The sequence below is a fragment of the Mya arenaria genome, chromosome 15 (genome assembly GCF_026914265.1).
Source record: "Mya arenaria isolate MELC-2E11 chromosome 15, ASM2691426v1".
NCBI lineage: Eukaryota > Metazoa > Mollusca > Bivalvia > Myida > Myidae > Mya > Mya arenaria.
Genome location: NC_069136.1, coordinates 49154742 through 49181039, shown reverse-complemented (window position 1 = coordinate 49181039; position 26298 = coordinate 49154742). Strand labels below are relative to the sequence as shown.

The window sequence follows — 26298 nt, the reverse complement described above, 5'->3', positions numbered from 1 at the left end:
ATGATGCAATCCTCGGCCTTTATTTCAGTGTTGCACCGTTTTACAAAGTTCCGTCAAGTATGATAATACATGTAATATATTTTGCCAAGGATTGCATCATTAAAATCAAACAACCCCTTTGAAGTCGAGTGATTCCTCAGCCTGGCATTGTCAAAAAGTAAATATCACGATACCTAAATACGATAAGTGTTACGTAAGTATGTAGGCCTGCGGAATACAGTAAAAAAAACCTGAAGAATATCAATTTTATTTCACTGATAAATCTCAATAAACCACTATAAAGCATATGATAATGATATGTATCAAATAACCAAATGTTTTGCACATGCGTTTGAAATAATGCTGGCGTTATATGGCATCGCATTTCCAAGCACTTCATGTGAGAATTCATAACAATAAAGGCATTTTTATCCTGTATATAACTATTTTCTTCAATGTTTCTACGAGAGAGCCCAATTTTTCATCCAAGAATACCAGGACCAGGGCACGTTTTAAGCCTTATTTTGATATAATCTTGTAAAGATTGGTCAATAGACTCACAGTTACCCACTATTTCTAATGTGGTCTTTTGAAACATTTCTATCCAAGTAAATACCCATCTCATATTACATATACACTCAATCCTCGTTCCTGCGAGATTGATCAACTTTACATTTGGCAGATTTTGAACAGCTCTTGGAAATTCAGACAATAGAGTATCGGAAAGGTCCACCGTTGTCAGCGAATTCAAACCAAAGAACTCTGCGCGTCCTATAAACTGTAACGGGTTTCCTTTAAGAGACAATGTATGAAGCTGTCCAGCATTTGACAAATCCCCTGATTCAATAACACTGATTTTATTGAACGAAAAATCGAGTTTGCAAAGGGTGGCTATATGTCCGAGCTGGTTTGGTATCCGTTTTAGGTGGCAGTTGGCTAAACTTAGATCTGAGAGGTTGGTGCGCCGGAGAAAACTAATAGATTCGTCTGCTATACTTTCAATAGGGTTTCCGTTTAAGCTAAGAGTTTGCAGAGATGTCAGGAATCTGATTTGGGATGGAATCTCTGTGAAACTATTGTTTTCTAATGACAATACCTTTAGTGTTTCGTTTAATGTTTGGAACGGCTGATCCAGTAGAATATGGATACCCAAATCGTATTTTGGCACTATGGTACTGAAGCTCAATTCCTCAAGTAAGTGGAAGTGGCCGATATCTACAGGTATTTGTTGAAGTTTTGCATTTGTAATCCTTAGCGACTTTAGAGTATATTCATATCCATGAAAAGATCCAGTAAACAGCATATCTATGTTAAGACCGATGATACTCAATTTCTTTAACCGTTGCAAATGATCAAGCGTTTTCGGCCAGTGTTGTAACATGGTCTCATGACCAAACGTAAGTTCCTCGATGGTTCGACCAAGCGCTCGCATGACATGGTCCAGAAATCCCTCTTCATTGCTGCTTGCTTGTACACCCGCAGTCAGAGATCCATCAATAGGGTTGTCATGAACATCTACAAACTGCACATACAGACACTGGCTCATGTCAGGAAGTGTGTGGAGCCGATTGTGAGAGATATCTATTCTTCTGAGGTAGCGCTGTAAGCCGTTAAAAACGTCCGCCTGAACGTGGGAAATGTTGTTACTGCTGAGGTTCAAGGTGGATACTTCTAGAGGAGAAAACACGCTTCGTCCCAAATCTGAAAGGCGATTATTACTCAGGTCAAGAGTAGTAAATTCTGCTTGGTTGCTATGAAACTCAAATGGTTCGACGAAAGAAAAGTCTCGATCCCTACAGTTGATTACTTCTCCGACACACTCACAAACTGAGCCGTCCGTAAGAGGTGTTGGACGGAGGCCTTTGGATATTACCGCCGTGAAAAGCGTCAGGATCATGATGAACGCAACTGACATACCTATTATTCCAGCTCGTTTGTAACTCATTCTGAAAAGCACTGGCTGTAGAATTCACTGGATTGCATGAAGCAATCTGGAAGATTGAAGATATAATTGTAGACAGATTACACTTCTATACAGATGCGCATGTGTTCATAGTAAATAAACTTTACTGAATTGTTGTAGTAGGGTTCTCTAAGTCCAGTTGCATTTAACTAAGCGAATTGAAATCAAACGCATAAAAGTTCACAAGTTCGAATTAGTTACAACTTTTCCCTTCCTTAAATGTAGCATGTAGGATAAACCGATCCTTATCTTTGTACTATTTCTTACGTGACGACAATGTGAACGATCATTTGTACCTATCTTATAATTTAGATTTCATATACACTATATGAAATTTCTTAATATAAAGTAATTTTCGCTATAACTACACGAGTGCATGCTCTTTGTAGTACGATGTATTCGGTACTATTTTAGAAATTGGTATCTTCGATATCAATTTCAAATAATACAGCGCAACTTTCGATCTTGTTTGTTTCACATGTCTCTTTAAGAAAAATGGTCTTCGGAAAATCGGAATAAGGCCGATATCTAGCCATTTATCATTAAAACGCATGCGTACTAAAGAATTGAATGTTTTCTACAGAGAGTTGTTTCTTAGTTCGTTCTTTATATGTTAGGATTCGTTGCGGAAAGTGGATTTCAAATAATAAGATATAGCTTAGTACATGTCAGGCGCGTAGCTAGCCATATATTAATGTGGATTTATAATTGTTTTATGCGGGTTCGGGGGCATACACCCTCGGAAAATATTGAAAACCATGGTGGAATCTGGTGCATTCTGTGCGTTCTGAGTTGCTTTATTTAGTACTGGAAAATGGACAGTTTAAGGATCATGTAGTCAAGTACGCATACTACAACTTTGGCTGATGTTTTTGTCAGAATCATGTGGATTCAGCCGCCTATTCGCGTATAGGCAGCTACGCGCCTGCATGATCTAATACTATTTCGTTCGTGCTACACAGGACGCAAACTCTTTCGAATACAAAAAGGCTGTCCAAATAATGTCCTTTCTTTGATATTTCATGTTATATTTTGTTGTACCTGAACGTATCAATCAACTGTTTCCTCATCATATAGTGAAAGCAAAGTGGCTAAGGGATTTAATTATAGTTCACAAGTACACTGTTTAAATAAATAACACGCAAATGTATTCAACGGTTATATTCTGACATACAGAGCGTACGTTTCGTACAACTTTAGTGCTCAATACAAGTGCCTGTGCACGAGAACACCAAGTCATCCTCATGGAATCCGGGACAGTTCGGGAGACGGCTGTTGACATATGTCATCAGCTTGTTGTCTATCGTTTCACAATCGCCCTGAAAATATACAAGAGTATCCGTACATGTTTTTAGCGCATTTAACATTAATTTCGTACATATTTGTAGCACATATACCATTATTTTCGTACATATCTGTAGCACATCAATTTCGTACATATCTGTAGCACATATACCATTAATTTCAGGCACATATACCATCCATTTCGTACATATCTGTAGCACATATACCATCAATTTCGTACATATATGTAGCACATATACCATCAATTTCGTACATATCTGTAGCACATATACCATCAATTTCGTACATATCTGTAGCACATATACCATCAATCTCGTACATATCTGTAGCACATATACCATCAATTTCGTACATATCTGTAGCACATATACCATCAATTTCGTACATATCTGTAGCACATATACCATCAATTTCGTACATATATGTAGCACATATACCATCAATTTCGAACATATCTTCAGCACATAAACCATCAATTTCAGACATATCTGTAGCACATATACCATCAATTTTGTACATATCTGTAGCACATATACCATCAATATCGGATACATTTTGATTCACAAATACCCTTGAAATATTCAATGTAGAGTATCCGCACATGTTGTTTACACCGATTGTTTAGAACTTTGTTAACACCAAAGTATAACAACGTGATAAACGCCATTGTTGTTAACTTTTAAACGTAAACAATTATTGGAAGGTGTGTTCACATAGTAATATATAAACAAGTACAGGTAAAACAATTATCTAAAATATTGTTTTAAATACCACAGAACACAAAGTGTACCCATTTATTTTTCAGAGCAGTAGCGATTTGAAAATAAACAAAGATTACGTTAACAGCGTTTTATAAGGAATGAATTTCGGGGTTGATGTAATTATCGGGTTATGAACGCAGTTTGGCTGGTTAAAGTATGTTGAGTCCACACGTACTTTAACCAGCACAACTGTATTCATATCCCCGATACTGACATCAACCCCGCAATTCATTACTAATATTTACACCAATAGTTCATTATTTCATTCAATAATTGTTTAAAAATATACTTCCATTTAAGAAAACCTTGATGTTATTCTTTCTCACCCAAATGTAAATAGAACGACCCAACCGGAAACGGAAAAAGTTTGATTCAAATTCGTCACAATAACGCGGGAAAAGATCAACCACTTGAAATCACTTTCAAACTCTAAAATTGCCGAAAGGCAGTTCATTTCAGGAATGGAAGTTGAGGTGTAATATAACTTAAACAAAGTTCTGAGAAATTGCTAAGCTTCAGTAATTTATAGTCATGTTTAGAGTTTATTTGCCAGGTGCTATTGTGCTTTTTTTCTAAATCTCTGATAATGTGATAAAAACTCAAAGATATACTATACATTAACTTGTCACTCTTTGTAGCCTTTAAAGTTTGTGAGTGTGCGTAAGAAACACGAATAACTTTTTGAATTAATGGTTACAATATTTTAAAATTTTGATAAAAGTCCAATATTTTACCAAGATTATAATTAAATTGATGATTTAAGCTTTTAAAAAAGTGTGTCGTGGCCAATACCTTAAATGAATAGTTATGCAAGTACTTTTAAGATGTTCCTGAGTTTCCGGTCGGAATTCGGAATATTCACAAGTTCTAAATTATATTAAAAAACTTCTTTTATCTTACCTCGATTTCTGGCGTTCCTTCGTCAAGCCGACACTTCTGTATCCAAGACTTGACCCATGTCAGATCACACGTACAGTCAATGTGGGAGCCACTTAGATCGAGCTTGTGCAATCTCCTCATGTTTTTGAACGCCACAGACATTTCTGTTAGGTATGTATTTTGTAAGAAAAAGTCCTGCAACATTGAAAAAAACAATACAAATATAAACATACAGCAAATATATGCTGCAGTTTTGTACATCGGACAATATTTGAATATCTTAATATCATTTACTTTTTCATGAACCGTCTGAATTTTAACTATCGACTAACGATAGAATATATTATATTTTCATCTTGCACAAAAGGTTTTAGATTCGAACGCAACCACCTGCACGTTTATTGTTTCCCAAATCAGTTTTCTTTTTACCAGGGAACACACTCTACTTCAATTCATATAAACTAACAGCACACAATACATCTACAGAACACACTCTACTTCAATTCATATAAACTAACAGCACACAATACATCTAGAGTTAACTAACAGTAGCTACAACCACTATCTCAATCATAGAAATTGAACATGAGCGCGAAACGCGAGTTATAAACTTTAAATGGCGTGAAAAGCGTGTGTACCATATTATGTTTTAATTTGAGCATATCGTTGTAATTTCACGGTAAGAGCTTTTCCTTTTGGTCACCGTTTGTTTATGAGAACTACTGAACGAACATCAAAGAAATGAATATCTTCACGAGAGACGCAGCCTGTTTCTTTCGTGTCATTATTTTGAGAACGTCATTTTAAACATTGTTCTCAAAACTGGCATAGTAGACGTTTCGTTACTACGATTAATTAAGCAATAAAGCAGTACTAAGAAACAATAAACGGAGTTAAAATATCATGCTATTTAGCCGAAAAGCACAAACAGAACGCTTTCCAATATTGTACAAAATTGAAAAAAGCACGTAAATCGACTAAAATATGAAAACTATACCCTCAGATTGTCGAGGCCACACAAGGAGTTGTCAGAAATATACAAGAGAGGATTCGCGTTCAAACGCAACGTGTGAAGGTTATGGAGGTTCTGAAGATCGGTGCTCTCAATGCTTCTTATAAGGTTTTCCGAGAGGTCAAGAGTCTCCAGGTTCCTAAGATCTGAAATCTCCCCTGGAACACGTTTCAGAGCGCAGTTACGAAGACTTAACAGCGTGACGTTGGCCGTTTTAAGCAGGCTTATAGCTTCATCACTGACGAAATCCAAATTGTTTCCATCTAGGTAGAGTTCCTGTAGGGACGTTAGTTGTTTAATGCCTTCCGGAAATGTTGTTAGGCTGTCATTTTTCAGGCTAAGAACTTTGAGTGTTCCACCAAGTTCAGTAAAAGGAAGGGAGACAAGACTGCTGTCACCGAATGGGTAAAGTAGATTGTCAAGGTGCAGCTCTTCTAAATGTCGCAGTCCAGCTATGCCATATGGCACAGAACCGATCGGTAGGTTTTCTATTGTCAATTTCTTAAGCGTTTGCTCAAACCCATGGAAGGCATTCGGTGGCCAGTACGGTATGTTCACACCAGCCACGACGAGTTCTGCTAATCTGTTGAAATGATTCAAACTTTGCGGCCAAGATGTCATCATAGCGTCGCCGAATTTGAAGACCTTAATGGTGTTTCCTATGCTTCTCATAACGCTGTCAGTCAGTCCATCTGTACCATGGCGTCCACCTGAGTAGCCAGGCATTGGATTCCAGCGTACGTCCAACTCGCTTATAGTTGTAAGATATCCAATCGCATTGGGGAGAAATCTCAAATTGTTGTGTGACAAATCAAGCCTTTTCAACTGGTTTGAAATACCAGAGAATGCATTGTTTTCCACCGAAGATATTTTATTCATTGACAAATCTAAATTGGTCAAATTAAGACCGGCAAAGGAAGCCGCCTGAATAACAGTCAGAGAGTTGTTTGACAATTCTAGACTTGTGAATTCACTTGAACTTGACAGCGGAGGAGTGTTCGAAAGCCCATGATTGTTACAATCTACAATGTGAGCCGTACACACGCATTTATTGACTCCGGTAATAGGGCAGGGAACGCTTTGCTGTGCCACAGTCGGTCGCAATTGCGTTAAAACCGCCAGCAGAAGCTAGAAAAAATATAAGAACATATATTTTTTTAATATTCCTATAACATTTTGAAGCTTTAGACGGCATGAATTTGTGACTTATAATAACATAACATAATGAATACAAATAACAATTTTATAAATCCAGATGACTTACCACAAACAATGCCATGACGAGACTCTGCCTTTTTGATAATGAATTCTTATCTCACACTTTACATATGTCAGGAGCTCCTAACTAAAGACGTCGCTTTTAGTTTAAAAGTGATAACTTTGTTTTAACGCATGTTCTGGTCATTCATAAACATTTTGATACCAACAAGTGTTTCGCTGTTGATAATTTTTGCATTTAATATGGACAATATACTAAAGGGATGAACAGTGACAAGACCAGTAGATACAAGAACAAATACTAGTAACCTGTTTAGAGGCATGCGGTAAAGGCCATACAGAACACGTACAAACAGTAATAAGTCAATACACACAAAGGGAGAAATTAATTAAAAATGAATTGCAATTTATCTATGCAGATTTATTTGATGTACTATTTTTGTAAATACAGCTGGTGATAGCCTGTTTATGTCCGTGGATGTGGATAACTTCCTGACTGAGAATATTAATGTGAACACCATAACGAATACATAACATGACATACAACTGTACAGACTATTCCTTCTTCACCGAAATGAAGAAAAATAATGAAACTGCTTTCACCTAAAATTTAGTATTTTTACATTACGGGTTTCTTTGGAGTGTCTGGAAGAAGGATGTTTTGAGTATGAACCCGCCACGTTTTGGGATTCATTCGTTGCATTGATCGCCACCTTCGAATAACCAATTCCAAAATGTCCCTCAGAAGTGTCATTGAGTTTGCAAGGGCAAGAGATGTTCTCAAAAAACAGCCAACACTTCTGCAAAGGCGGCGCTACGGTCGGCAACAACCCAAACACAGCTGATGGCCTTTCCCATGGACATCAGGACAATATATACGCAGCCAACACTTTAGGTGCTTTTAGTGGAATAACACTAGTTCATTCGATGTTGCTGATATGTGTAACATTTTATCATAACAGCCAGTTTGCTGTGAAATGTTTGTATCTAGTGCCTCAACTTTAACATACTCTGTATTTTAGACTTTTTATAATGTTAGCTTGTTTAGTTTTACACTTGTTTTAGGCGAATTCGACAGGTGATATCGTGCCTCGGACCAGCAGTGCTGCCCCGATGCGATTACCTCATTTGCAAGAGATGCCTGTACCGGTCCGCTGTGTACCTGAAGTAAGTTGATTAGCTGAGATGATTTTGTTTAAAGTGTATTGCCTCGAAGTGTTTATTGCTTCTTTGCGATTAATATGCTTAATTTTTCACGAATTGATAATTGTTGGGACGTGAGGTTCATTACTCGTGAATTATTTAGTCATTCCATTTACCATTTTAAAGCGGAATCCTAATATTTATTAATAAAACAGTTGATGCATTAATAGTTCGTTGCTCACTAGTTCACAAGCCCTTTTTGGTTTATGTGCGTGTCTAGATGATCTGCACAGTTTGTTTATACATCTAATAATATTGGGGAATATGTGACGTTAAGCGCTCACAGACCGGTGTTACCTCCGGTTATTTCTTCCTTAGTTTTCGCTGACCATTCCACGCTGGGTACCCCAATATTAAGAAATAAAACTATTTGATATTTGTAGAATGTGTTTGTTATGCGACGTTATATTACTCTTGTTTAATTTTATCTTGGCTTTGATAATTGAGCCTTTAAACAGGATCTTGGTTACATTTAAGGCTTCTTGACTTGTTTATATATTATCCTTTTTATCCATGGTCAAATTCACTTTTGAACACATAGATATTCATTTCGGATATGCGTTTGGACAATTATCTACGATTTCCAATTCAAACTGAGTCGATTCCTCTAATGGAATGGTATCGAAATAAATTGGATATACACACGCTGTCAAAAGAGGTATTCAGACTATTTGGGTACCAATAAATGCTAAGGGGTGTTCTATTATTCTGATTGTTTATGGACATTCATAAAAACTTGGCCGGGAACATGGCCAATGATACAAGCTTACATGTGATGACAGTTCAAGTAGACCAATTTACATTTCATTTCGTTGGAAACAGCGTAGGAGAAAAAGCATCTACCACGTTCCTTCATTGAAGGTAGATTATCCCAGCCATAACTTCGAATATTTTAGAGGTAAATCTCGAGTTCGTAAAACATCTTTAACACGGGTTGGGATTCATCAACTTAAGGTTTACTTTTAACTATATTTTCTAGCCAAACAAACTGATAATAAACATACAATGCAATCAAATATTTTATTAGATATATGTACAACGTTAACAATGCGGTAACTCATGTCAATATTCAAAGTCATAATCAATACTTGTGGTCTCATGCGTCTCCTGCTTACCCAGACGGGGTGCAATGGTTAGGGGAGCACAGGGTAGAGTTGCCACTGAAATTGGGGCAGTTCGGTATGTGAATCCTCAGGTAATCTGCTACTGACGAGTCGATTGTTTCACACGAGCCATCGATATGTAAGTTGGTGTTACATTTCTCCATGAACTGCTTCAACCATACGATGTTACACGTGCATTCGATTTTGTCAAGTGGAAGGCGTAGTGTTGTAAGACTGTTAAGAAATTTGATGGCTTGCGGCATAGTTTTGATGTTTGATTCGTTGATGTCAAGTTTTTCTAGACAATATAGGTCCTTAAATGTTTCGTTGGCGATGAATTCAAGCGGATTTCTGGTTATTATAAGTTCTTGTAGCTTTCTCATGTTCGTAAAATCGCTGTTCTCGAAACTCCTAATGTCATTCTCTGCAAGATCCAACTTGGTCAAGTTGGTAAGCTTTGAAAGGGCCCCTGGCACTCTGGACAGAGAGCAGTTTCGGAGACTCAAATATCGAATGGCTGTACCGACGGCATTTTGTACTGACGAATCGCTGACAAACGCAAGTCTGTTTGAATCAAGTATAAGAGTGTCCACGTTTCGAAGATACTGCAGAAGAGATGGAAAGATGGTCAGTGCGTCATCCTTTAGCGATACGAATTCGAGATTGTTGAGTGTCCTATTGCTAAGAGAAGTTATCAAAATTCCTGAGTCACCAATATCGTGGTTGTGGTCAAAATACAGGTGGGTAAGAAACCTGAGTTTTGAAAGAGCGAACGGAACTGCAATTAACTTTGTGTTCTGTATTGTCAGTGTTTTGAGGGTCCCTTCAAAACCGTGAAACGCAGTCGGAGGGAGAGTATAAAACGATCCTCCTAGCACGCTGAGGACTGTGAGTGCTTGTAGATGGCGAAGAGTTATTGGCCACTGCTCAAGATCGTTTGATCCAAAAACAAGACTTGTGAGTGTATCTCCCAGTTCGTACATTGTATGTTCATCAAAATGATTCTGGTCGATTGGATTGTAGGAAACATCTATACTCTGAACAATTTGGAGAACGCCCAGTGCTGTTGGAAAATCCGTTAGACTATTACGAGAGAAATTGACGAGTAAGGTAGTCCGTTCATTTCCTCTAAACGCGTCCGATTCCACGACGGAGATGTTGTTGTTTTGAAGGTAGATGTGCACAACCCCCTGCAAATTCTTGAATGCATCGTCGGGTATTGTATCAATATCATTGTTTTGAAGATGGAGCTCGGTGAAGGTGGAGTCTGATGTAAAATGTGGAACTGCGCTCAAATGGCGGTCATGACATTCGATGATATTCTGAGAACAGCTGCATTGGGCTGTGTTTGGACACGGAGTTGCAGCCTTGCTTTGCAATGGTAATGCCACAAGGATGACAAAAACAAGAGGATACGAACCCTGTAAATAATAAGGACAGCATAAGAATTATGCACAGTAAATACACGTATACATTACAAAAAAAATAATAAGTTTTCCATCTATTGCAATTAAAAAAAAATTTGACTGACACTCATTACTATAGAAATATTAATGTTGCAATAATCATTAAGATGGTCGTCGAGAAATTAATCAGAGCGTAAAATTGGAGTACCGCCCGATTAACTTTTATTGTGTAATGATTATTTTAACTAATACATATATAAATTCGGCAAAATAACACATGGAACATATCATAAAAGTATTTATTTCATTTTAATTAAAGCATACATAAAGTATTTTTACCATTGCAATCCTTCTCCTTCTCCTCCACAATTCAGTAGAATAGGTTCCTCAAAGTTTTGCAAATTTTGCAGTAAAAAACATTGGTTGAATGGTAATTTCAAGGGTAAGGGCAATCACAAATGTCGTCAGTTTTGATAAGACCGGGTTAGGAAGAAGAGTTTTTAGGACACCTGACAAACCAGAGCGATAGCAGGACTAGGAAGTTTTAGTCCCGCAAGTTATTTAGGTCGTAAAGATAACTGTTTTCTGTTTAACAGTTCATGCACTTTGAACGCTCCGGCGCTGGTTTGCAAGTCTGTATAGCTTGTGAAAATCACTATGTCACGTCTGAACATACGAATTAAATTAAGATAATAAAGACTCGGAAAATAATGTTAAGGCAACATTTATTTAGGTGCTGTTGTTTTTACTTTAAAAAAACCCGAACGATATTAATTTCATTAGTTTACCATTGATTGTATAATGTCAAGGTTTTTTCATTCGGTTTGCAGAAATTAAAAAAAACACGAAATTATTTCGTTAAAGTCGTGTCCAATATGTATTAATTGTATTATATACTACGTTTTGTAATACGATTTTTCAATATGAATGTTAATATAAAAAGTTTGCATTGTTTTGTTTTTTCAAATGTTCGAATCATGGTTCATATTGACTTTTTCGAACAAATATATGGTAAACATTGGTACTGAATAAAAATTCTTCTTCTTCGTGCTGAACATGCAAAACAATGCACGTTGTTTTAAATCGAAAATATACTTTTTCTATACGTCGGGATAATTGATATTACATTTATAATTACCAAAACCAAAAGAGGATTTCCTGCATGCTTGATATTAGTGATCAAATTGACCTTCAATGATATCATTGATAACCCTGTTCTTAAAAAGATAAACATGATGTTGCACAATGTTTGCCTTAACACATTTGAATTTTCGAAAATTCCCCTGTCGTCTATCAAGTTCAATGTGGCACCACATAAGACCATGTTATCAGCATTTCATGGGAAAACGTATAAATTCCCCTTAGAGCTCACTGAAGTCGGTCAAAACAAAAATTCATTTAGAACACAAGACTTTGAGATAATGCTGTTTAGCTCTTAATAGGTGAAAATAAAAATCACCATTTATGTTGTAGCCATACGTTAAAAAAGTGCGAGATAGTCTATAATGTAGAACCATATGAAGGGGTTTTCTCTACTTGGCATATTTAAACCACAGCATGTTTTGTAATGAATAATTTTACATCAAACGGAGCGATCTCAAAGCAATGGACCGACTGACAAGCCTATAATATATTTTGCGTCGTGCATCAAATTAGAGTACTTCTCCATGATTACGCTCTCAGGAGTAACTGGTCCTCAAGAATACAACTGAGGTTCCGCAAATTAAATGTTGTATGAGGCTACAGTGCTTACTAATTTAGTTGTTTTACTGGCTACTTATCAGCTTGAAAACTATGATTAAGATGCTATATTAAAATGCTGTTTAGTTAAATATGGCAACATGCTAATATCTTAAAGTTTTATAATTCATTCGAACCTCTACATTGCATAGTCTTTTTATACGGTGGAGGTTATATTGGAAATGTTTTCGAATTATTTAAATGATGGAGTGATTCATAACTAACCCTTACACTAATCGTTTACGTTATGTCAAAATCGAATCCCCAAAATGTTCCACTTGCACCGGATTTTCAACATATTTTTAATTTTATTTTAAATCTTATAATTCCAAACTAAAAAATTAAGATGCAAAAGTGTAAAAAATTATTGAAATATATTTTGTTCTCTCATAAATATGCACTTTGTAATGGCTTTATATTGTGGGAATATATAACAGTACAAAGTGCATATTTATTAACAAAAATCAATATTGTTTTACAATTATTGCATCTTTATTTTTAGTTTGCAATTATTGATGTTTTAATAAAACTTATACAACACTTACGTAAGTATACACCTCAGAAGTTGCGTGTTGTACATGAATTAAACAGAATAACCGTGTTAATAAGACTTGTCGAATTGTTCACCATGCAATGTTTTTCCCCTTCGAAAAAGTTAAAATGATAAAGGCATACTAAAATATCTCATTTCTTATGAACACCAGCATAATTGCAGGTATATTGTTATACCATTGACCAGATCTACATGCCTGGGCAAATATTGTCTATTTAAATTTGAACGGCAATCGTATATTCATTGCCTAATTGGTTTGATCTTGGCTGGATTGTGAAGACAGCTAAATGGTGATATGCAGTGCCATTAAACCGGGTTTATGTTTAAAAATTCCCTGGTAGGAAACAAACGGCAGATGGATTTCGTTTAATATGTGCAGTCAGTTGACAGGCCAAAGATGTTGCACTTGATTCGAAATTCATTCGATGGGCAGGCTACGCTCAATTAATGCTTCAAAACCTTGATATACTAAGTTCATGTGCAAACAGTAGTACTTTATATAAATTATATATATCCTTATTTGCAAAATTTTAAATGAGTATATCCTTCATCGATTAGTTTTGGATGTACTTATTTTTTTCTGTTGATATGTGTAATTGCCAACGCAATATAAATGTTGCTGTTTCTTGTTTTTATGTTGGTTTCCGACCCTTATCATTTTAATAACGATATCAAAAATCCGTTGAACACCCAATAGAACATCCATAATATGTTTTTCTTATTCGTATTATCTATGGAAAGTGAAACAAGATATTTCTAGATGCAAACAAATAGAACTGCTTTCAAGTTTATTATTATATGTACAGTAAAATTGTGAATATTATAGAGTGTCACCTGTCAGAAGCGCTCATATTGTTTGTAGTAAAGGGCACCATGACCTTAACCATTTACCTGTAGGTAAAATCAATACGAGCCATGACCAAAGTGCATACAATGTTTGAAGACTAAACCATGTCGTTTCATGGTCATATCTTGGAATCTCAAGTATTTATTTATTAAAGGTCACCATGGCATTGACATTAGATATATTGCCCAAAATCAATCAGGGGTCATAAACTGACAATGCAAAAAGATATATCAAGTATAAAGACCGTACATAAAGTCTTTCGAAAGTTATCAAGCGGAAACGAGTGTGATGCCAATGACGACGCAGTTAAAAACGGCGGCGATGCCGGACAAAGCAATCCCGAAGGTGATGCAAAAAAAACTATACATACTAATAGGTGTATGTGTACACGTGCACATATGAGTACGTTAGGTAACCTTTGATTTGCATTGACACATACATGCACAATAATTCATTTCAACTGTCAGCACATATTTGGGCAAGTTGTGCGTACATCATTCTTAACGTATAATCCAATATCGAGCACGATGGTGTAACAAGCCCCGACTATGGTTAGGGCACTGTTGTTTGTCTTGGTAAAGCAATAAAGCCAGCTGAGATCGCAGTTACATTCAATGCTTGGTTGATCTTGTTCCAAGTTGAGAATCTTAAGGTGCGGCAAGTTGGTGATTGCTTGTGGTACCTCATATAGGCTTGTGTTCTTGAGTACCAGCTCTTCCAGAGAGCCTAGGTCATGAAACGAACTCTTGGACACGTACGCTAATGGATTGTACGATACATTGAGGCTGGCCAGGTGGTTCATTGCTTGCAAGTCGTTCTTTTCGATGGTTGTGATTTTGTTGTAGGAGAAGTCAAGGTTCTTAAGCATGGATAGTTTTGACAGAGCGCCGGGGATACGATCGAGGTTACAGCCTTGCAGGTTCAAGGTTGTAAGGTTGCTTCCAACTTCGCTAATTGCTTGATCGCTGACTATCTGTAGGTTGTTCCGTGCCAGACTTAGGTTGTGTAGTGAAACCAGCGTACGAAGCACAGGAGGGAAAGTGGATAGACTGTTGTTTTCCAACGATAATGTGTCCAAGGTTTTCGTCATTCCGGCGAAAGCGGGTATCAAGATTCCAGCGTCCTTAACAAACACGTTGTTGTCAAAGTGAAGCTCGTTGCAATTGTGTAAGTACTGCAGAGCAATGGGAACAGCAATTAAGTGAGTGCTCTGCATCCACAGTTTCCTCAAAGTGTGCTCAAATCCGTTAAAAGCCGTTATAGGAATCCTATCCATCTTGCCACCGTAAAATTTCAGGAACTGCAATTCTGCAAGATGATGGAGTGAATGCGGCCACTGCTGTAAATCTTGATCTCCGAAATGGAATTCAGTGATCCAATCACCGATGAGACGCATTACATTGTCGGTGAAGTTGTCATGTGGTATGGGGTTGTAACTGACGTCTAACTTCGTGATGTTTTCAAGCGTTGACAGCACCTCAGGCAGGGCAAACAACAAGTTGTTGTGAAGGTCTACACCATTAAGCTGCTTTTTCAGATTAATAAATGCCTCCCTATGGATGCCAGTTAACATATTGAATGACAAATCTATTTCAGTTACGTTGATACCCTCGAACGCTCTAGCAGGAATGTATGTAATGTTGTTCTTACTGAGGTCGAGCCGCTTAAATGGCCAAGGAGAAGTTTGGAAATTAGGAAGACTGGTAAGTCCTCGATTACGACACTCGATGACGTTTTCTGTACAGTGGCATCTGCTTGAAACGCCTTGGGACGGGCACAAGCTTTCGCTATATTGACCGTAGATCAGGAATGGACAGGCGCTGATCACTACCAAACACTAAAAACAACCAGAAAAAAATCTATTCAAATGTCATGGAAGCAGCAATAACTTCAGAAATCAAAGAAGTAGAGTACGGTGGAGGAGTTTGGGTCGTTACAGTGCTATATGTGACTGATACGGATTCGTTAAAGTATATCCATTATACACATACAACTATAATATTTATTGCAACAAATAGTTTATGATGGTATTTAGTGTTAGACGTGTGTGTAACAGTAAAACAGAGGTGTGTGTAACGAACTTACCAGGATAGAGCTGCTTCCCAGCATTATTGTATTTTAGTCCTACTGCGGCTCTGAAATGTAAAGAAATTTCGTACTCTAATGAGTAATTTTGCGGAAAATATATATTTGTCTGATATAGCACAATTTTCAAAAAAATAAATGCAAGGTCTGTAATTCAAAAAAGGCTTACCTTAATATGATACACTGAAACTGCTGATCCAGTCCGTTTCCATCCAACAGTTATTGTCAAAGGTCGTGCGGTAACAACGAATAACTGATAAATTGCGGGATATCATTAAAAACAAATAGCTCGGTACGAGAACGGACATATTTATTTCGATAATCGCGAGGTTTGATAAACGATCACTTCCTAGTCGAAAGTGGTAACACCGGAATGTACCGACCTTTGTAAATCTCAGATACGCAATATGCTGCGATGAATACATGTGTTTGGTATGTTACAGTGCAATTTTAAAGAACCTGACCTAGATGGAAAATGCAGACGCATTCATTTTTAGAAAATTGAAACTACGTTGTAAAATAATTAGAACCTACCCAGTAAAAATACATATAACAAAAAATGTATACGCGTGACATGCGTCGTAAACGCCGCTAACTTTATCTATCATAAAAACTGGAGGAACACTCCCTGCCAAGTAACGGAACTCATAATACGACACCGGGGTCAAATGAACAAACAAACACACAAGCCCCAAAACATTCGTATTTGACAACGGTTTCATTATATATGTATATATTTATTCCATTTATTTATTTATTTCTGTAGCAGGTACCATTTCAGTACATTACGTGTATTAATATATGTAACATTTTGCGGGAGTATGTAAATGTAGAGCATTAAGGTGACGCTTATGTTTTAATTCAAATTGTATTGTAAACTGAAAGTAAGACTTGGTGGACAGTGAAAGTTAGGGTTGCCTAAGATGCATAACAATCCGTATAAATCACGATTTATTGTTAATTCTATTTCTTGCTCTACTAAGCAAGTTTCAATTTTACTTACATCCTGCTTAACTGCTATAAAGTTTCATGTGAAAAAATACTGTAGTAAAGTTTATGAGAATTCTGGAATTAATCTCTTTTGGTCTATCAATAATTCTTTAGATTTAGTTAATGATTTTGAAAATAGACGGTATAAAGTCTCAGTACTTAATACTTATGACTTTTCAACGCTCTATACATCTATTCCACAATATTTAGTTACAAACAAATTGACTCTTCTTATCGAAAAAACTTTTGCGAGGGAGAAAACTACTTGCATGGCAGTAAATGTAAAAAAGGTTTTTTTTTTACTAATGGTCGCTCAGATAAATATATCTATTAGACATGCACAGATGTCATTGAAGTTTTAAATTTTGTACTCAATTATTCTTTTCTTTAATTTGGTAAATGTTTATATAAGCAAACTATTGGAATTCCAATGGGTGCCAATTATGCACCTTTACTTGCAGACCTCTTTTTATACTGCTATGAAAGTGAATATATGTTAAAATTATTTAAGTCTGGAGATCTAGCTCTTGTTGATAAATTCAATAGCACGTTTAGATATATTGATGATATTCTAAGTTTATATAATTCTGTGTTTACAGATAACATTCATTCGATATACCCTTCACAATTGCAACTTAATAAATCTAATACAACCGTTTTAAAAGCATCCTATTTAGATTTGCAACTAGAAGAAAAGGAAGAAATATTGAGCATCAATCTTTATGATAAACGTGATAATTTTAATTTTAAAATAATTAATTACCCTTCTTTAGATGGTGATTTTCCTATTTCACCATCATATGGTGTTTTTATTGCAGTTAATACGATTTGCTAGAATATGTACAGATGTAAAAAAAAATCAACTCTCGCAGTAATCTTTTGACGCAAAAACTTCTAAAACAGGGTTTCCGATATTTTAAATTAAGGAAAACTTTCTCAAAATTTGTTAATGGTCATTATAATCTCATATCAAAGTACAATAGTAGTCTTATATCGCTCATTGCTGATAGTATTGCTAATCCCGATTTTTATGGTGATGTTTTAAAGATAATTCGTAAAATTAAAATGTTTCCAGTATGTAGTTGGGCAGATAGACTTAATGAATTACTTGGATTTTATTTAAATCGTGGATATAAAGGCAATATTTTGAAGAGCACTTGCCTTCTTGTTTTTGAAGATGAATACCTGAAACAAAATATTGGGTTGAATATAGCATCCTTTCATAACTAACTTTCAGTGCTTTGATTTTTATGAAGAATTTGCTAATTCATGTTATCTTTAAAACCTTTTTTGGCGGACACGTGTTGACTGACTCCGATTGTTTTGGCTGTGACTTAATTTTCTTCAAATATTTTACGTTTTCAAATCATTTGGAAGGAGAGAACGACATATACAAGTCGCTTTTATTTTTAATAATGTTTTTTTCTTTATTTGTTCCCAGTTTTAGTACAATGATGCTTTTAATTATGAAACTCTATGATCACACAGTTTTAAACCTTTTATTTTATAAGGCAGACTGTGTGTGATGTTTTTTGTTTCTAACGATCCTGCATCGTATCTTTGAAAAGTATTTGCATTAGGTGCTCTGAATTGTTTCCCTCCGTCTGCAGATACAGTTGGGATCTCTAATCATTGAAGTACTTGGGGTTTACCTTTTCGTTTCTTTATTATTATTTGTTTTATTGATAAGTTTCCTCCAGTTAATGCATACTTTGGTAAGATTTACCCTTTGCGTTTTATCTTTTTTAAGAATTGTTGGGATAAGAGTGAGGTTTGTGCACATAAACTGGTTTAAACCCCCAGTAAATTTACATTTTACCGACCGTTCCAAGGCGGTACATAACAATTCTTGATAAACATACCAATTATATATATATATAATAGGTTGGAGCTGTTAGTGCATCTTTATGTTTAATCAATTTTCATTTGATACTATAGTGTCTCTATGGTTCTGGCAATCAGAAAATTGTTTCAAATTGTAGTTGCAAATAAAAATAAAATAAATTAAACGATGTATCATAATATCAGAAAATAACACCTTCAGATTAACTTAGAAACGCATATGTTTGAGAATCAGATCCTGAAATCAAAGGAATAACAACATTTAAAAAAATAGTGTAAAGTAGGAGTTTAAATATATTACAACATTGAACAGATAATCTTAGTGAATATATTTTACATACATGAGATGCAAAATATAGCCAGCATGGCAACAATCATTGCATTTAGAATCGTTTAGGCAGTATACTCATCAACATTTTGTTTAGAAAGAAGAATACCCAGCAAAATGGAAAAACTGCTTACTGATCCCACAAAAGCAAGGGGAAACTCAGATCCGACCGAAGCAGCTATAGACCCGTATCCCCGAAATTTCCAAAAGAGTTCTACTTAATAGATTCAATGACTTTTTTCTTAGTAAAACAAGCCATTTTCCCTTCAAACCAACAACAAGGCTTTTAGAAAAACTTAAGCTGTGTTACTGCCGCTTTTAAACATAAACCTCCAAGAAACTGTGTACCACCAGATCGAACGTTACAGTAGTGTGTATGTTAGCATGCTCGATCAGAGATCTGAATTTGATGCGGTTTGGCATGATAAGGTCTCTTTCTCAAGCTCGGACGACTAGGAATTACAGGAAAATTGCTACGTGTGTTGCTATCTGCCTATATGGGATTAAAATGTGTAGTGCAGCTGTACGGGGAGCTTTCCGAAGAAATACCAGTTCTTAAATCAAAAAGACAATAAGGCGTATTGTCAACTTTATATTATCTTATGTATTGTAGATGAATTCTTACATAAACTGGGGAAAAGTAATCTTGTATGTTCAGTGTTTTCAACTAAGGGAGGTAATTCATCATTCGCTGATGATATTTCACCCGTCCCATTATCTCCCTTGAATTTACAACGCATGCTTGACGGGATGTTTCACTACTGCACGGAATGGAAAAATGGCATAAGAAATCGACCGTTTCAAAATTCAGAAAGAAACCCAATGTACCGCCTGTTGGTATTTTAAACGAGGACAAATTTCTTGAGCAGTCCGATAACGCAAACCATTTGGGAATTAGACATAATTCAAATTTAAGGAACGCTGCCCAAAAACCAAAACCGCCTTCTTTGCTATGTCTGCACAAGGCTTTGGTTAAAATCCATTTTTTTTCTTTAAATTTTACATGAAATGCAAATTGGCTATAGCCTTATATGGCAGTGAACTGTGGAATATAACCATGATAGTTTTACTATCAATAGTATAATATCAAAACTCTAACGGATGATGACTTTCGTTACTTTCAAATGCTGCATCCCACAATATTGCTGTCATTTATGAAGTGTTGGACAAAAAATAGGGATAAGAACATTGAACTGTGTGTCGCAAAACTATGGACTCGGTTGTATAAAGAAGCTTACCAGTGGTTCACTAACTGTTCACCTTCTTGTGTGCATGGTGAAGAAGTGCACCTCGTGTATGCTTGCAGTACAACCGAACGAACCAGGTGGCAGTTTCTCTGCGAGGAAGCAGAAATGGGATTACGTATTACAGAAGAACTGCTGTTAATGGACGCAAAGAGGTTTTACCTAACCTGATTAGTTGCCTTGTGAATGTATATTGGACAGAAGTCTACAATCGGATTTCATTAAAGTATCCCCCTTTTTGAGAGGAAATGCCTAATCAATATCTAACCGAACCTCTTTGGCTAAAAATCACTACACAGCGTGTTGACGAAATGATTTCTGTTCCAACATCCTATTGATAATAATACATAAATTCATTCGACTATTTAAGGTCGTTTGAGGCTTGTGAGTAAATACTATAACGTATGTAGTGTAAAACCAATATTTATCTTTTGTTACTATCTCTGTACACTGTAAATTGTTTGGATGATGTATACTTGCTAATCCATATGTTTATGTTTGATTGTTCCTCTCATTTCATTTGCATTTTTGTTCATGTTTAATAATCATCAATTATTGAAGGAAATAAAAATATTAAATTGCGTCTCTGTTGTTTTCATTGGGATGGATGTAGGATGTACAAAGACACAAGGTTTCGGCTACATGTTTATTGTGTGAAGTCCGATTAACAAGTGCTATGAAGGTGTACAACATATCAGTTCATAATAAACAATACATACAATAGTTAAAGATTAAAGGGAAGGAATGCAATTTAACTCAATATATATTGTAGTGTTTGGTTAGTGTATATAATACAACTTATCTCTCTTCATGAATAAAATTGAAGGAATCCAGTTTAATACCATTTCACTTAAGAAAGCATATTAAAGATATGCAGTTTATATATAGGTCTGGATAATTGTGGCTGACACTTTTTTCACCCGTTAAGTTTATCAACACATTAGGTTAAATTGGAGCTGTTTTTTCACTTGAAACATCAGATTAAATGTTAAATGAATACATGTGTATGATGTTATCATAAATCAATGGCAGAGTTTCCACAATTTGTCTATTTCACACAAAACAAATAAAGTACAGATTATATAAAAATAGCAAAATATGAATATTTACACAATAATTGTAGTAGAGGCACTGCTTTATTCGTAAACCTGTCAAACTTCACAAATCCAGCCGCTCAGGTTACCTGATTTGTCTTCCTGACCTAGTACGAGTGACATCATCACTTTTATTATTATTATCATCAACTCATTGCCTTTGCTGTTGTTGCTACTGGGAAAGTCAATGGTTGTGATGTCATTAAACTGTGTGTGATTGTTTTTTTGCGATGATGTACCATCATGTGATGGTATTTGATCAGATAATTCTTACTCAAGAATTTACGAGGCGGATGACTGTGTATCATGTGAATGTGATGTGTGTGCACTGAAGTCTATTATCGGAAATGACTTTTCATTAGTCTTAAGCAAGTGTCTTCGATTTCTTCGATACGAACTTCCATCGGCAGTCTCAACAACGTACGACCTACCATCAACTAATTTCCTTACAATAGCTGCTACCCATTTCTTTCCTTGTCTAAGGCGTATAACATAACTTTTGGATAGTATTTCAAGGTTTTTTTAACCTATCATAATAAGATTTTGACATGTGTTTTCTACATTTTTGCTTTCATTTTGTTTTTGTTGTGAGTTTTGGGCTGTAGGTGATCTGATGTCAATGGTAATATTGACCTTAGTTGGTGAGACATCAATAGTTCGGCAGGGCTACTTACGCATGAAAGTGGTGAGTTGTAGTACTCAAGTATGGCTATGTATGGATATTTTTTTCCATTTTCGCTTTTGTGAAGATGCGTTTGATAGTTTGTATGCATCGTTCATTACGGCATTGCATTGTGAGTAAAGTTGTGAAGATGTAATGCGCTCGAAATCCCACATTTTTGCAAATTGTTCAAAGACTTCGCTTTTGTATGATATGAGTTTAAAGGGATACTATGTGTTGCATATAATCCTTTCATCTTGTGTATGCTAGTATTTGATCTGAGATTCGGTAGTCGTCCAACTTCAAAGAGTCTTGAATATACGTCTACTAAAAGATTGTAGTATACGTCATTCCAATGGAATATGTCAGTGGCAAGGACTTCCCAAGGTCGAGCAGGAATAGTGTTTGAACGCAAAGGCTCTTTTGCGTAAGCATTTCTGTTCTCAAGACATATTAGGCAACAAGTTTCTTAATGTATTTTGCCATTTCAGGCCAAAACATGATTTCACAGGCTCTTTGAGTGCATTTTTCTACACCCAAACGTGACTCATGAATCTTACCTAACATCGTCTGTGTACATGTTGGAGATATAATGACCTTCTTGCTTTTGAGCAGTACGTCATTAATGACCGTAATTTCATCCCGGATATTCCAGTAAGGAAGTATGTTTTTGGGACAGTTCTCACTTTTTTCAGGCCAACCAAATAGAATTGTGCTTCTCAGGTTTTGCATTTCTGTGTCTGATTTGGCTGCTGATTTGATCATGTTCATTTTTGGATCACTTATCGGAATGCTTGCCATGACTGCGTTTACATGTACGTCTAACCACTCGCTCTTAGCCGCAACTACTTGTCTTAAAAATACCCAGAAGTATTTATCAGACAAGTAGTTGCGGCTAAGAGCGTCAGCTATTGGGATAGATTTTCCAGATACATGGACAATTTCGTAGTCATATTTTTGTATTATTTTTGTAGACGAGGAAGTGCTGCGTTCATGCTTTTATGTAAAATACTGACCAGTGGTTTGTGGTCTCTCTGAAATGTCACGTGTCGTCCATAGGTTATAAGGTGAACCTTTTTCCGGCCAAATAAGACAGTTCTTTTGTGATCTGTGCATAATTTCTCTCTGCATTGGTCAGTGATTTCGAGGCGAAACTTATAGGCTTGTCATTTTCTAACAGTACACATCAAAGACCATATTGGTTTTCGTAAACTTGTAGTGTTATATTACGTCTACATTCGGATGAAAGAAGGCTAGTACTTGACCGGGTTGTTGTGTTATAACAGTCATATTCTTTTGCAAGGCATTTTCATGTTCCGCATCTCAGCGGAATACAATGTAATTCTTTAGCATATTTCGCAATGAACTTGTCATCTCTACAATATTTGGAGCGAATCGTTGCAGATAGTTTATCATGCCAAGAACAGTCTCTTGTTCAGATTTGCTAGTCGGTGATGGCATTTCATTGATTGCTTTGGTCTTGTTTTGGTCAATTTAAAGTTTATGTGGCGTTAGTAAATGCCCAAAGAATGGAATTTTAGTCTTTCCGATTTCTGTTTTGTCAGCCTTTATTTGATACAATTGTCTTTGCATTAGCATGTCGAGGTTTGCGTCATGTTCGGCTCTGCCTTTGCCAAAACATACAATGTCACCAACAGTGACCTTGACCCTTATAAGACTTTCTAAACATTCGAAATTTTCTGTACAAAAGCATCACTTGCATTATAAAAGTCCGTATGGTGAGCGTATTTTTTTTACGCTTGCTAAAAAATAAATTGTTGAATACCGTCAAGTAAGAGGACTTTTTACTCCGTTTAACTGACCAGTACCCGTTTCGGGCATCAAGTTTTGAGAATACAGTCGCTCCTATAAGATCTGCTAGTATGTCGTCTAGTGACCTTGAGGGATAGTACGGTCTTAGGATCGCATCGTTAAGGTATTTCGGTTCTAGACATATTCTCAGTGTTCCACTGGGTTTCTGATCAGTGACCATGCTGTTCACCCACTGAGAAGGATTTTTAACCTTTGCAATGACTTTGACCATTCTGTCGAGTTGCTTTTTTAGTTTGCCTTGGAGAACAAATGGAACACGTCACGCAGGATGTATGGCAGATTTAGCTTCGTGTTTCATATAAATTTGAAAATCACCTGGTACCTTACCAAAGCCAGTAAATGCGCCTGTGTATTTTGACAATATGTGTTCTTTTGTGTAGAGTTCAGTCCAAAGAATTAGATAGTTATATTTGATCTGCTCATCCTGGTCATGGAGTGGACCATTGGACATAGAGCCACAGTGTACCTTAAAGCTTTTGAATTCAAGTGCTAGATCTCTTCCATCCTAGTTCATGGGCGGGTGTTGTCTTTGGATTTGCATATTTTTCATATTTTTACAATGTCAAATAAATCCAGTATAAAATCTAATTAATTGTCACTATTGAAAAAGATATTTATAATATCCATGTATCAACTCTATATTTCAACCGTTTCTGACAACATGTTGTATTCCTTGGGATGGATGTGGGATGTACAAAGACACAATGTTTTGGCTACATGTTTACTCTGTGAAGTGCGATTGCTATGAAAGTGTACAACATCAGTTTTAATAAAATAACTATACAACAATACATGCAATAGAGTTTATGATTAAAGGAAAGTAATGCAATTTAACTCATTGTCTATTGTAGTTTTTGAGTAGCGTGTATAATACAATTTTGGAGCTCTTCGATACTTCAAAAATATTATCACAATGAAGTGTACTTGTGTCTGATATAGTTTTGACCTTTTCCGCATTACGCGTGACCGATATGTTGAATGAGATGATTTTTGCATTGCGTCGGTGGCTAATTAAAATTACTTCCCTTGAAATAATTCATAAATCATATAATATTATTTTTATTTTAATGACTGTCGTTCTATATAATGATGATGCGTCCTCTCTATAACACTGACCACATGTATACAATCTAATATTGAGTTTTCACATGTTTTACTTATTTGTATAAAACTGTAGAATAGTGAAAGAATATTGAGTTGAGTTGAGTTGAGTTGAGAATAGACAAGGTTGTGTTCGGGAAAGTGATCTCTCCTGTGCTAATTGTAGTTGGTTCAGGTTAAAAATACTCATATAATATTGAGTTGAGTTGAGTTGAGAATAAACAAGGATATGTGCGGGAAAGTGATCTCTTTTGTGCTAATTGTATTTTGTTCAAGTTAAGAATACTCATATAATATTGAGTTGAGTTGAGAATAGACAAGGCAACGTACGAGGGAAGTGATCTCACCTGTGATAACTCTAGATATATGAGGTTTACAATGATAAAATATTGTAATTCAAAATGATTCATATCATTAAGAGGAAGAAGCTAGGTGCGATGTAAATCTCTGCGTCACAGATCAGAGATTAAATATTACTTCATACTTCACACGTACTCTTGTACCCCATGAAACACGGATCTCGCATTTCAAGTGCAAGCTAGTATACTGTATCAAATGTTTAACATGAATACAAGCGTTTCATACCTTCTTGTCCTCATAATTTTCACGCGGCTATATTATCTTATATCAAATGCACTCGAAGAAAAGACTGCTGATTTGAATGAAGTATGTACCCTTTCCCTTATTGAAAGGATTGTAGCTTTTATTAATACCTGGTAGAGTTAGTCATGGATATATTTTAAGGATCGTTTTGTACCGAATTATAATAATACCACTTTTTAACCAGCGACTTTAATTCGTTAAGTAGAATGTACCGGCATCAAACTGTATATAGTTCTTCGTTCAGTTTCTTATTAAAATAGATGCTCAATAAGTATATCTATAATTCATCCATCATTTTGAAATTTACAATTTGCCTTGCCAAACTTTACGGAAATGTAAAATAGCGTGTAATCTTTAGCGACGGCGACATGGGTTTTTTGTACCGAATCACATATTTTAAGGATATCATTTCATATATGATTATATATGTATCTGTCTATGATATAACTTACCAGTTTATATAAAACTCTTCATTTTTCTATAGTTCAAACGAATTACGACAAAAGGAAAACCTAAAAACGGCATAAATTTACCAACCGTCAAATTTT

The 26298-nt window shown here is 35.8% G+C and overlaps 4 protein-coding genes across 4 annotated transcripts; all 4 read right to left on the bottom strand.

The window, feature by feature from the left end:
- Nucleotides 1-327: 327 nt before the first annotated feature.
- Nucleotides 328-1894, bottom strand: LOC128219448 (leucine-rich repeats and immunoglobulin-like domains protein 2). The gene has a single exon (XM_052927258.1). It carries the CDS (start codon nt 1892-1894, stop codon nt 461-463), a length of 1434 nt encoding a protein of 477 aa, XP_052783218.1. The 3' UTR covers nt 328-460.
- A 1194-nt stretch (nt 1895-3088) lies between these two features.
- On the bottom strand, nt 3089-7212 carry LOC128218928 (uncharacterized). The gene is made up of 4 exons (XM_052926703.1): nt 7164-7212; nt 5885-7027; nt 4909-5082; nt 3089-3261 (listed from the first exon to the last, which is right to left on the bottom strand). Exons 1-4 carry the CDS (start codon nt 7176-7178, stop codon nt 3139-3141), a joined length of 1455 nt encoding a protein of 484 aa, XP_052782663.1. The 5' UTR covers nt 7179-7212; the 3' UTR covers nt 3089-3138.
- Nucleotides 7213-9321: 2109 nt separating this feature from the next.
- LOC128218929 (protein slit-like) lies at nt 9322-11267 on the bottom strand. The gene is made up of 2 exons (XM_052926704.1): nt 11169-11267; nt 9322-10844 (listed from the first exon to the last, which is right to left on the bottom strand). Exons 1-2 carry the CDS (start codon nt 11169-11171, stop codon nt 9432-9434), a joined length of 1416 nt encoding a protein of 471 aa, XP_052782664.1. The 5' UTR covers nt 11172-11267; the 3' UTR covers nt 9322-9431.
- Nucleotides 11268-13898: 2631 nt separating this feature from the next.
- Nucleotides 13899-16342, bottom strand: LOC128220323 (slit homolog 3 protein-like). Its single transcript, XM_052928685.1, has 3 exons — nt 16224-16342; nt 16055-16104; nt 13899-15806 (listed from the first exon to the last, which is right to left on the bottom strand). Exons 2-3 carry the CDS (start codon nt 16076-16078, stop codon nt 14433-14435), a joined length of 1398 nt encoding a protein of 465 aa, XP_052784645.1. The 5' UTR covers nt 16079-16104; nt 16224-16342; the 3' UTR covers nt 13899-14432.
- Between the last annotated feature and the right edge of the window lie 9956 nt (nt 16343-26298).